The 13,396-nt window shown below is 35.6% G+C and overlaps 2 protein-coding genes across 3 annotated transcripts in view; both read left to right on the top strand.

Annotated features, from left to right (window-relative positions):
- The window catches only part of LOC102077186 (uncharacterized), a 146,448-nt gene that overhangs the window by 60,991 nt on the left and 72,061 nt on the right, over window positions 1-13,396 (top strand). Inside the window, exons 3-4 of the mRNA XM_025911995.1 lie at window positions 10,292-10,612; window positions 10,903-11,094. Of these exons, the coding sequence (XP_025767780.1) occupies window positions 10,292-10,612; window positions 10,903-11,094 (513 nt within the window). The remainder of the gene's footprint in view (window positions 1-10,291; window positions 10,613-10,902; window positions 11,095-13,396) is intronic.
- On the top strand, window positions 1,945-6,043 carry LOC102077338 (uncharacterized). 2 transcript variants are annotated; one of them, XM_019366682.2, is made up of 5 exons: window positions 1,945-2,050; window positions 2,932-3,074; window positions 3,161-3,532; window positions 5,034-5,169; window positions 5,268-6,043. In XM_019366682.2, exons 2-5 carry the CDS (start codon window positions 3,020-3,022, stop codon window positions 5,317-5,319), a joined length of 615 nt encoding a protein of 204 aa, XP_019222227.1. In that variant the 5' UTR covers window positions 1,945-2,050; window positions 2,932-3,019; the 3' UTR covers window positions 5,320-6,043. The 2 variants fall into 2 exon arrangements, with proteins under 2 accessions (XP_019222227.1, XP_013126492.1); XM_013271038.3 differs by having other exon boundaries at window positions 2,986-3,074.

The following is a 13,396-nucleotide window of genomic DNA, read 5'->3' on the forward strand; positions in this document are numbered from 1 at the left end:
GCAAGATAGTGTTAACTTGTTACAGATCTAAAAATAGTTTAGTCAAAGTGTGAGCAATAAGTAAAAAGTCTGCTCGAGTTCCTTTTATTTCTACCAAGTAATGAACGTGCTGATGTTCCTTTTCAGCTTTCCACATATACGGAAAGAACTGTCTTAGAGGTTTATCAGAAGCCAATTGTGACTGTTAACTCCTAGATGTACATGCCATTTAATAAAGTATGCTGACTTTGTCAGCGCACACTGAACAAGGAGGAGACATGGAAGTTGTGCTTGGATTGATGGTGATTCTACTGGGAGTGTCTCATGGTAAACTGTTTTTTTTTTAAATCTCATTTTAATCATAATAATATGCTATATATCAGCAATGTGTTTTCAAGCAATACTTAAGCAAAAATGCATAAATTCTCACATTGTTCTCTGGGATGTTAAAGAAGCTCAAATACTTGTTCTTTATTTATTTCATTTCTTTTAATAAATTCATGTAAGAATCTACTGGCTACATCTGCAGTTTGTGTCACTTCACATTTTTTCTTTTTACATTTTTTATTATTAGTGGTAAAGTACTGAGACTGAGTTGTGTTCTTGTTCTCTATTCTTTTTATATAAAAACCCTCCATACAAACTACCTTGAGGTTAAAAAAATAGCATTTTTGCTCTGTCTAATGTGTCTTCTATAGACTTGATTTCAGTGTTTTAGTCCTAATGGCCAACAGATCTTACAGCGTTTGCTTTGGATTCAACTGTGGAGGATCTGTTTGACTGTATTTCTATGGTGAACATATTGCTGGGATAACATGGGAGTACATAATGGTTGTGTTCTTGAGCCTCTATTACTCAGTGAGAATTCTAAGAGGCAAAGTTCTAAGAAGAAAGTGAGAATTCTTAAGTAAAGTTCAGAATTCTAAGAACCGGGATAGAATCCGGGATGAAATCCAGAATTCTGATGTAAAAGTGTGAATTCTATTTGTCAAGATTCCAAGAATAACATGAGAATTCTAAGACAACAATCAGTATTCTGATGAAATAGTAAGAGTTCTCCTCTCCATGTGTGGCGCTAACCACGAGCTGCAGCATGCAGACACCATGTGTGCTAGCAAAAAAGTAGCTGGGTGGAGACCCAAACTGCAAAAACTGTACCCTCCATAGTTCACCACCAGAGGGTGCAAAAGAGCAAAATCTGGACATACAGCCCAACAAATTATCAAATGCAAAAGACCGTTACATGACATGTATGTTTTAAAAACCAAAGAGTGCTCTGGATCTGGTCCAGTGGACAGGGCTGTGCCAGGTGGCATTTGTGCAGGTAAAAAAGGCTGTCTGTGGGGAGCCGCTGGAACTCAGGGTCACCTGATCCAGCCCTAATTATATGCTTTAGCAAAAAGGAAAGTTTTAAGCCTAATTTTAAAATTAGAGATAGAGTCTGTCTCCTGAATCCAAATTGGAATCACTATAAGACAGAGGAGCACATTACAAGCCTGATACTTGCAAACCTAAAAATTTCAGTAAACTTAAAAAGTTTTACATGGAAACAACTGTGGTAGTTTCTGTGTAATAAGCAGGACACAGCGCTGCAAAATGCAAAACTGCCTGTTTCTATTTAATACAATATGAATAACCTATTAAAGTTTGTATATAAGAATAGAATAGAATAGAATAGAATACTGAAACTCCTACAAAATGTAAATCAAAATTTTATCCTCAATATATGTTGAACTGGTTATTTTGTGGCATTAAATTCTGGCAGAGTAAAAACTTATGAGATGCCCACCCAGCTGGGTATGTCCATGTACATTCATACATCTTGGTGTTCATAGATCTAGCTGTCGATTGTATTTTTAGGGCAGAATAAGAAGAGGTATTCAAAAAAAAGGTCAGTGCAGCCTCAGTGTCTATAAAAGCCCTGGACCACACACACGGTTCCATCTCTGCTCTGTAATGCAGGAAGTACCCATACACGGGTCTTTTTTTCACAGATGAGCTTTTCTCACTTCCAGCTGAGCACTTACATGTTACTTTCTTAGCCTGTGCTGCTATGTGCATCTATTCAAATGTAAGTAAGCTAATTACATCCTTCTTTTCCCTGACGAAACACAGATTTTCTTGATTCTATTTTTATTCATGTTCACCATCACTCTTTGTTCTTACTGAGCTTAAATACGAAAGTTAAGATTTGTAATGTTTGCTTCCATTGCAGAATCATGCCGTGTTTATTTATTTATTTATATGTTTATTTATTTTACTATATTCACAGTGACATTTCAACTCTTCTTATGTTATTACACAATTTTTCTATCCACAGGTGACTTACCACTGGAAATATAAATTTACACTAGTTTAATTTGTGCTTGCTAACCAAATACTTGTGAGTTGTGTAGCTGAAATTCTCATATTGAATTCAGCCTCTTTTGGTAGATAAAAGGCTTCTTTGTTTGTTGGACAGCATTGCCTCAATGTTTGATGTTGTGCTAATGATTTGCATCCTTTTAATAAGCTGCTTTTTCACAGGTTGCTTACATTTGATTCTTTCTACATCATTTTGCTCCCTTCCTTTCAGAAAGCAAACTCTGCAAACCTACAAACATAAAAAGACATCTATCACGGACATCCTGTAAAGACTCTTATGCAATAAAGCTCTCACCACAGGAACGTCTAGACTATTTGTAACTTAACTTATCACTTCAGATGTTGCACGTTTTTTCTCAAAAGTAAACGTGCAGAAAAAATAGTGTGTGCCTGACACACATTTGAAAGTGTGTATTGTCTAGATTCAGTTTTGTGTATTTAATTACAACAGCAAGGGGAAAGTAGTTTTTCACATTTGATGGATATTTCTTGAAATCAGGCCTCTATAACACGCAGACACGCAGTTTATTTCTTGCTGTTGTGAAAATAACCTGTCTATATCGTGTCCCATTGACTGTTTCCTGTCAGTTAGGACTCAGGTTTGCAGCAGATTTACACCCAGATTTGTACATAATTTTCTAGAATCTTTGAAAGATTGAAACCACAGTGTGGGTGAATGAAGAGCATGGAACAGTTTTTTATCATTGTGCTATTAGCAGGAGGAACTCAAGGTAAGACTGTCCTCATAAAGAAGCCAAACATTCACATTTGTAGTGAATAATTTCACCTCATGTTCTATTAAATGTGTTTTTTCCAGCTCTCATTCCAGTTGATGAGACTACATGTGACCTCAGGACGAGCACATGTCCATGCTCTCCTCTTCTTAAAGGAACTGTGTATGTCCAAGTGATGACTGATGCTAGTGGCCGTGAAGTGACATGTTTGAAGATGCTTCCCACCGTGAATATAATTGTGTTCAATCTGAAGAAAGAAACAATAACAATAGACAAAGAATTTAACAACAGACTACACTTTCTAATCAGGAACGGGACACTCAAGATCACAAACCTGAGGAGGAATGATTCAGGTCAATATAACATTGAGGTCTTTAATTCAGGTGGAGTCCGAGAGAAAAACATTAATTTCACCCTGGATGTTAAAGGCAATGACAAAGTTGAAAGCAAGATATGTAAGTTACTCTTTATTGAATAGTGTTGATGTTATTATAAAGATAATCAGACATGTAAGCATCATGTGGCAGTAGAACTGTTAAACACAGTACACATCACTTGTGCAACAAGTGATAGAAGCAGAAATGGAAAAAAACACATGGAAAGAAAGATGCAAGTGTACAGTGAACAGAACAGAACAGAGTATATGCTGATATAGTATTTGTCTATGTAGAGGTATTTTTGGTTATTTAGCCACACATGGGCTGCTATTGGTTTTTATGATTTAAACATCTTTGATTCCCAGTAACTACCACCTAAACTTTAAAGGCACACTGAAACTTCCCACTTGGTGACGGAATATTCTTAGCTGCACTAAATGACCATATTAACCCGTGACATGTATGCATTATAATAGAAGAAGAAGAATCCTTTTATTGTCATTATGTGAACGGAATCTTGTTTGGTAGCTCTCGGCACAGAAGAGAAGGGACACTTAGCTCACCCTTTATACATACACACCCTATATACATATATATGCTGTACATACATATAACCCCCCCCACATACACAAATACACACACACACACACACACATATCTATCTATCTATCTATCTATCTATCTATCTATCTATCTATCTATCTATCTATCTATACATATATATATATACACACACACACACACACACACACACAAGATCAAAGAAGACACTATTAAAAGCACACCATCATACTAAGACAGGGGACACTTTCTATTGTCACTCTGTAGAAGTTCATAAGAGGCAGGGAAGAGAGTCCAGTCCGCTTCAGCTTCCTGGGGAATAAGAGCCTTTGTTTGGCTTTCATCACAAGGTGTGATGTGTTCAGGATCTTCATATTGGGATCTTCTATGTTGCAAACAGGGTTGACAACACATTTTACATTTACTTTGAATTTTCATTGTAGTCAAAGTCAAATAAAAACATGTAGGTAATACTTCATCATACCTTGGTTCATAAGTTAGTAAAGTCATAGTCAAGTACTTTTAAGTTAATTTTTTTTTAATAAAAATTATAATGTCATAAAAAATTAACATATTTAATTTATCACATTATCTAAACTGTTGTTATAACGTAATAGTAACTTTAAAACAATGTTAATAATGTCTAACGCATCTATAAATATTATAGAAGTTTGTTGAGCTCATGGGTAGACAGGCAGGGTGGAGGAGGAACCTGGAGGGCCACGCTACATGTTTGAGTGTTTTCCCCCATTGTTCCAGTTTTCTTTCACCATCACTTTATTTAGTTTAGTCACTAAAGTTACTTGATTAGTTTTAGAAAAAGATTGACGTGAAATACATCAACTCACAACCCTGCACCTTCAGAAACAAGGTTTAAGGGCAGTGTGTGGGGTTTGTGCCCAAACGTTTATATATTTAGAGTTAGTTAACCATAATAATAACAAGTCTTACCAAAAATTACACTTGAATAAATTGTAAGTACTGTACTCATAATTATCACTGTGTTCTCTTCTCTCAGCACACAGTTTTCCTTACCTGAGGATAGTCTTTGCTGCACTGGGATCTCCCCTGATAGCAGTGTCGTGCTGCGTTGTGTATCGGGAACTGAAGCATCTTAAGAAGACTTCTAACAAGGCGGCCCATGATCAAAAGAGGTTGATATACGATTACATAATTTCAGTGAATACCATCATTTGATGGGTAATTGTAAAAGTCTTTGTTTTGCTATAATTGTTTTTTTTTTCTTTCACAGCCTCAGGTGTGAAACAGAGAATATAAACCTTAAGTGTGAGTCTGAGCTTTAGTGAGCTGACCTCCCTCATAATCAGCACTGGACACTGAACTGAGGATCGATGAAAATGAAAACAGTTAGGAGGTGACTGTGGAAGTTTCATATTGTATCAAAAACAATTTAAAAATGTTATGCTTGCAGCTTTGTAATCATATTTTGGAGACCAGATAAGAATATACAGTCATGTATATTATCCTGATTCCAAATTCCTTAAATAACAATAAAAACTTCGTAAATGAATGGGAAAAGTCTATTTCAGTGAGTTAGTAGGTATTTATTGCTGTAGTTAGAAATATATTAAAAGATATATCAAACCTTGTGTTTTTTGGCTTTATCACTTTAGTGTCTTTGAATGAATTTAAAAAAGTTTGAAAATAAATATAACTGTTTTAATTATAACTAACAGGGCTGCATATTAATCAGTGTGGATCTGACTCTAGGGACACTGACTGGATAAAATGAAGATGGACTCTTTGTGGGAAAGCTGCACGTGTCCCTGCAGCTTGTATGTTGACCATTGTCTGCGTTTCACTTCCTTCATATAGTAGCGGTGTAAAATGAACATATCTCCTCATATGGTGAGACCTCAGGGTGAAACTGAGGCTCTCAGTGTTGCTAAAATATTCTCAAACTTCTACATTGTTTCACACGTCTATTTTCTCATGCAACTGAAGAACAATGTCATTGTTTTAATGAAGTTGACTGAGTGAATTATGACATGACACAAAAGCTTTCTCCAATTTATTTCACCACTTTGTAAGTGGTGCTAATGAATAATTATGATTAATAATTCAATTTTTAAAAAAGCTTTAACTTTATTGTTATATTTATATGTTCACTGTTTTTTAAGGTAAAATGTAGTTAAAATCTAATTCTTATACAGCGCACATAACTCAACTTACTGTCAAACAAGAGGACCTTCATATGACTATGATTGAATCTGTGGAAATGCTGTATGCCAAAAACAGAAACATGTATTTCTGCACTTAAAAATATGTCAAACAGAATCATTAGTTATGATTTTGCATTAGAATGATGCTATGAGGAAGAGAGACCCTAATACTATGCAAACAATATAACAACATTACTTTTAACTTCTGGACAAACATATTGGTAGGTGTGAGGTTTCTCTCTACTGGTTCATAAAGGCATTACATTCAAGCTTTTACACTTTTATGCTTTAACAGTAAAGGATCAGCACTAGTTACTTTGGTTGAGATGGCAGGAGCTTTTTAGGTTAATTTGTCCAGTAGCTGTAGATTTAATTATGTCATGACATTGAATTTGCCCTTTTATGTCCTACTATAGGCAATACATTGGACAGAAATACTTCAGCAGGCAAAAATGATTAAATTATATATAAAATAACAGAGAAATTCTTCAATCAATATGCAACTAAAGTAAAAAAGGCAACGAGGTATTTTCATTATTTGAGACGCGACTGTTGGTCTGTTCTTTAGTTTTGTTCTTTGGTTTCAACAAAAAATCTTCTTGTTCTGTACGTTTCTCATGTAAACACTTTATGCTATCATGGTACTTTATGGGATTTTTTGTCATGAAAAAGAATTTGTGCTTGCTTTGGACTGAAATGTTGGGAATCTGTTTAATTGTATTTCTTTCACATTAAATTGCTACACGCCAAAAGCATATTTTATAATTTTGTGTATATTCTTCATTAATCAAAGATTTTAAATATGAAATGAAACACTATAACACACAGTGTGTATAAACACTTAGTGCCCAGCACACCTGCTTATCTGACCATTTCTGTTTGGCAGAGGTTTAAAGTGTTTTATTATTATTTATTTATTTTATTTTAGAGAGAGTTTAGAGATTAAAAGTACAAAACCATAATTGATCTCATACTTATTTTGTCACCTAAACATATTTCTGTGATTGAACACTTTTTCCTAAAAGTGGATATTTTAGGAGTTAAATTTAGTCTTAAAACCTCTTGTAGTATACATGAAAAATGGTTTCCTCTATTATTCTCAGTCCGTGCCCCCGATTCTTTTTTTCTTGAAGGCTAAAAGGGGAACTAAAAACAATGTCACTTTCTTTTGTCCTCTCAGCGTATGAAGAGTAAAAAACTAGAACCAAAAACTAGATCCAATTCATCATAACCTGACATCGACATTTTCAACCGTTCTGCTCTCAGGCTGATCGCTACCAGGACACACTGGGGCTGCAGTGTAACACACCACAATTGATCCTATACTTACTTTAACTGCATATTTAACATGAAGATGCAGTTAAAGGAAACTTCAAAAGAGAAAAAGTTGCTGACTGGATCAACACAGGCTGAACAGTGAGGAGAAATGGAAGCTGTAGTTGGACTGTTGTTGATGTTTCTTGGAGTCTCATGTTGAGCTACTACACTTCTTTCATGTGTTCCTTCATTAATACTTAATACTTGTATATGTTAATATGTTTCGAAGCCACAGGAATCAGTACAGTCAATTAGATACATTTGAAAAAACCTAAATTCAGCTAAAAATGTGTTGAATACTTTTTCTGAATGTTGCTTGGTTTAATTTAAATATTAATGCCTTATTAAGTAAACACAGCCATGCTGTAGCTTCAGTGAAACAGACAAACAATATCCATATAAAAAAATCTATTTCTGTTTTATGTTAACATTTGCAAATGCTGCCACAGCCCTTCTGGTATTGACTAACCACTTAAATTTGATATAATTTTGCTTCTGTTGACTTTTTCATTTGCAGGTGTGGAAAATTAGTGTGAATGGAGAATGGAGCTCAGTGTTACGGAGCTTTGGGAGGAACTTTGGATGTTTAGCTAATGAACAGCACCTTAGAAAAATTATTTCAAAAATATTAATGTGAAAGATAATAAGGTTATTTATAATGGCATAGCACACAGGTATCTCTTTTGTCCCAGTAATGGAACATTTAGCATCAGTAACCTGAGCAGGAATGACAGTGCTAAAAATATCCTTCCAACCTTTGATTCAGATGGAAGAATACCAGGCGTGTTTTTCAAGGTAAATGTTGGGAAATGGAGCCTTTGATAGATGTAAATGCAACATTGTTTTGGTAATCTATATAATATAGTGTACATAATTTCAGGTACATATATTTTGCGCATTCCCTGTTCTGAATTAGAAGACTACAAACAATGATAATCTGTATAATGTACCCTTCATGTACCTCTTAATCTTTGAATTTAGATGTTTTCAGTTTCATTGCCACAGATGTATAAAACCAAGCACCTAGCCATGTAGACTGCCTCTGCTCACTGAATTTGTGTATGTTACTGTAACAGGATGCTACCTTTTAAGATATTTCTCCTCCTAGATATTCTATGTTCAACTGTAAGTGATATTATTGCAAAGTGAGCTCACTGCCCCACTCCTCCCCTGCATCTGACCCAGGGACCACACCTCTGCCACTTCTTACAATACTGTGATGATTGCAGCAGTTCCTGATTCTCCGTGAATAGTACTCATGGCAGTTGATCGGTGCTCATGATACTGGGCGTTTGGCTTAGGCAATGGTGGTAATTTCGGTCACTATGTAACTATAAGGTAGGAAACATTTAGTCAGCTGAGAATGAAGAAGTCACTTAAATGAGCGATGAGATGTTTCTCTCATTGGAAATTAATTTTGGCAACAATAACAACCACTCAAACCAACAATCATCCTCAAAAACAATCCTTAATTCTTTTTTTATGTTCAAAGCTGTTCAAAAGTGTCTGCTTCCCTCGTGGATGTAAATATGATGTATTAGATACTAAAACAAATTTAAAATGAAACTAAAATAAGATATAACAAGAATTCACTTCAGATTAGATAGAAACATGACTGCTGTTAAACTGCACTAAACTAAACTTTATTAGTCTACTGCCATCACGGGAAGGATAGTGTTATTTTGTTACAGATGTTGAAAATAGTCCAATGACAGTATGAATAATGATAAAAAAAAGTCTGTGGAAGCTGTGTGAGGTTCCTTTTATTTCTGCTAAGTAATGAATATGTTAGTTTTGCTTCTGTTTTTAATGTGATGAGCTTTTTAAAAGAGGCTGATCAGGAGCCATTTCTGACTATTAACTGCTGTCTGCATGTCATCAAACAATGAAAGCAGTGGTTGGATTTATGGTGATTCTACTGGGGGTGTCTCATGGTAAGCTGTTCTGGGTTTTTCAAGTGGCATTTTATAAAAATGATAATTAATAATATGTTGTTTATTACCAATGTGTTTTGAAGCAATACGATTTTTTAAAATCAGTACATAAAGTTGGACATTGTCCTTAGGGGCGTTAAAGGAACTGTATTAATACTTGAGATAAAAAAAAGCTCTTGCATTTCTTTTCTTTACTTCTTTTTTGGCTACATCTTTAATTTGTGAACATTTGAGCAGAGCTTTAGTTTGTTTTTTGCCTTTTCACCACCTTAAGTATCAGTGACTCTGGAAAAAAGGGAGAGTAGCAACTATGCTCACTATAATGGTCTTCCATAGACATGATTTCAGTGTTGTTTTAAGTGCCAACAGATTGTACTGTGGAGGATCTGTTTAACTGTTTTTCTTTGTTCTTCACCTATTTGTAATGTTAGAAACATTACTGTGGTAACTTTGAGAGTATATTATCGATTAAAATTGTGTGCTCTTGAGGCTCCATTACCTGCACCTTGAAAAATTACCTATTTAGAGTGAAATAATCAGAGCTCGTGTACTCATGGCAGTAGTGTTATTAAAAATAACTTGATACATTTCATAATTTTATACACAGCTAATCAAAACACTGGATTATCCAAAAATAACAATTTCGTATTAAGTAATAACATGGTAAAAAAAAACAAAAAACATTTTAATAGGTAAAAGTCTTCTCATCAATTAATTTGGGTCTGCTGAAAATATTAATTTATTATATTTTTATTATATTATTAATTAATTTTATTGTGACTTATTTGGCAGAAACTAAAGAATCACAAATGTTTTTCTTTTTAATGTTTCAAACTTTGCAGGTGTGGAAACTTACTGTGATGGCAGACAGGATGGAGCTCAGTGTTATGGAGCTTTGGGAGGAACTGTGGACATCCAGCTGATGGACAGCACCTCAGAAATACCTAGATACCAACTGTTAAAGAATTCATTAAAAATACTAGATGTGAGAGAGAAAATGATTCTCTCTAATACCATAAAACATAGATCTGTCTTTTTTCCTAGTAATGGAACATTTAGGATCAATAACCTGAGCATTACAGACAGTGGTAAATATACCTTTCAAACCTTTGATTCAAATGGAAGATCATCAGGCGAGCGGATTTTGCAGTTGTTTTTTCAAGGTAAATGATGTAAAATAAGTGATTAATAGATGCAAATTATACACTGTTTTCGTAATCTATATATCTCACAACATTTCAGATACATATAGTTTGTGCATTCCCTGTTCTCTATTGGGAGAGTATAAGCAATGATCTGCAAACTTTACAGTTGTTTAGTCAAGATAAATTTTTTCACCTATTGGGAAATGACAGCAACCAATTTAACAATGTTTTGGTAAGATATATATCTCCACATTATCTCCACAGATTCTGATGTAAAATCTAAACTCATCTGTGTGTGTTTCTCTCAGCTCCTGTGTCCTCTGTCCTGCTGGTCTCTGAGTGTCTGTCCCAGGGAGAGATGAGGGTGTCCTGCTCCTCTGAGGGAGGGGACAGTCCTCAGTACAGCTGGACTCTAGATGGACGCACACTGACAGATGCTGAGCTCCTTCCTGGAAATATTAAGACTAACATCATCACTCTGAAACAGCACGTCTCAGGACATCTGGTCTGCTCAGTCGAAAACCTCGTTAGTAAAGTCTCCAAAGAACAGAGGATATCTACCTGTGGTGAGTGAAAAAAGTGATAGTTACAACTTTGACAATTACATTACTTTTACATTTGTGAGAAATTATCTTTTTTTTGCTCATAGGCTTCATTTTCATCAACTGCACTTCAGTCAATGGGACACAAGTATCAGGGTGGGTGTATGAAGCCAATAACACCCTGTGCATTGAACCAGCAAGTGAACCTACCACAACCACACAAACTGCAGTGGGTAAGAGGAATGACCCATGGTACAGTGGAAACTGAAAAAACAGCTAGATGCATTGATGTCATTTTATCCGTTCTTCATTTCATGTTTATTGACTTAATCATGTTGTTTTGTTATGTCTTCTTTCTATGAAATAGGACATTTGCCACTGATCAGTGGTGTTCTCTCAACACTTATAATTTTCTTAGTTGTGGTTGGAACAGCAATCTGTGCTCAACGGAAAAAGCAAAACAGCAAAGCAAAAGGTACAAAAATTCTTTTCCCTTACTCCCTTTTCTCAAATTGCTTTTTTTTGTTTTTATAAATATACAATATTTCTGTTATATGTCACTTAAATATTGTTAAGCAGCCACAGTTAACTTTAAAAAGAAAAAATCTCAACAGCTTAACAAAATCCACCATAAAGTCTAAAGCTCAAAAATGAAGTTTCATACAAAGTGCAACTATTCTGTTAATCATTCATTGATTATTTTTAAAGCCACCCCTCCTTCTTACTCTGCAGAGGAAGAAAATGACCAGGAAGAAATCTTTGCTGATCTCAGGGTCGTGAAACGGCAGGCGAAACAACTGGAGAAAAGAGCGGAGCTAGAGTTTGGCCAAGTCAAGTATTCAAAGCGTCCTCGGCAGACTGAACCAACGGGAGATGATTGTTTGTATGTTAACGTCCATAAATTCAGGTGATTTAAGTGTTCAGTGCTTTTACACAGACTGCATCACTGAAGATCCATGGAGAGAAGAGCTGATGTTAAAATGTCTGAAGGTCTTTTATTTAATGTGATTTCCCACCAGAAAAATGTAAAAGAGCTAACTACTTACTGATTTATTTTACTTTCATCTGTATTATACCAGAGGGATACACATGTATTCTTTTATGATCTCTTGATTTACAGATAGTATGTTACATAAACACTGTGAGTGTTTTCTGCTTTTATATTCTGCAGACACTCTAATACAGGGGTCTCAAACTCAATTTAGCTGGGGGCCGCTGGAGGCAGAGTCTGGGTCAGGCTGGGCCGCATTAGGTTTTCCACAAGAAAGGCATGATTAAAAAATTCCAATCTTCTCAAATCTCTTTATTATTTTTTTTAACACAAAATAAGATGAAAAATAAATAAACAAATTAAGAATTAATAAGAAAATAAATCAATCTGTAATACATAAATAAAATAATAATAAGATATTTTTAGTCAGTGAACTTATGTGTTTTTTTCAGTCTTCTATATCTGCTGTATTTAGATTCAAATGTCTGTATTAACAGTTCTATAACCTTCTTCTGAACATGAATGGAACACTGTAGAAAATGAACTGTTCTTCTGAACATGGCTTCTCTTACTCCTTGCTGCTAGAGACCTGGCAGCGTTTCCTCTCGCATAGCCGAGCCAGATTTGGCCTGAGGGAGGAAGCAGTTGAGACCCTCAGTATGTCTTGAAGATGATCATCCGTAAGTCTGGACCTGTACTTGGACTTATTGAAGTTCAAAGTGGAGAAGAGCTTTTCGCACAAGTATGTGCTACCAAAAAGGCACATGGTCCGCTTGAACATTCGGGAAAGCCGAGGGAAACTAGGGCTCAATTCTCTCAAAAATTGTCCAAGCTTGTCTGCTTTTCCATTCACCTCCCTGAACTTCGCTTTGAGTTCAGAGTTGCACTGCAGCTCAATGAGCTCCGTTTGAAGCACAGGGCATCTTGCACATCAAAGGAGAAGGGGTCCACAAAAATTTGAAAGGTGGCTCTGTGTGTCTTGAAGTCAGCAAATCTGTGATCAAATTCCTCCTGTAGCCTCAAAATGACATCAACATACTTGTCACCACTGAATGGTGTGCCTGCATCCACGAGTGCCTTGCATGCTGGGAAATGGCAAAGGTTTGTCAGAGGGAGCTGGGCTTTCCATAGCGCAAGTTTTGTGGAGAATGCTCTCACGTTGTCATAGGCAGCACTGACAAGTTGCCCCTGGCCTTGTTTAGTACATTAAGCTCATGTGTTATATCAACAAGAAAAGCTAGGTCCATGAGCCATTTGGGATCACTTAGC

Source organism: Oreochromis niloticus, linkage group LG2 (genome assembly GCF_001858045.2).
Source record: "Oreochromis niloticus isolate F11D_XX linkage group LG2, O_niloticus_UMD_NMBU, whole genome shotgun sequence".
NCBI classification, from domain to species: Eukaryota; Metazoa; Chordata; class Actinopteri; order Cichliformes; family Cichlidae; genus Oreochromis; species Oreochromis niloticus.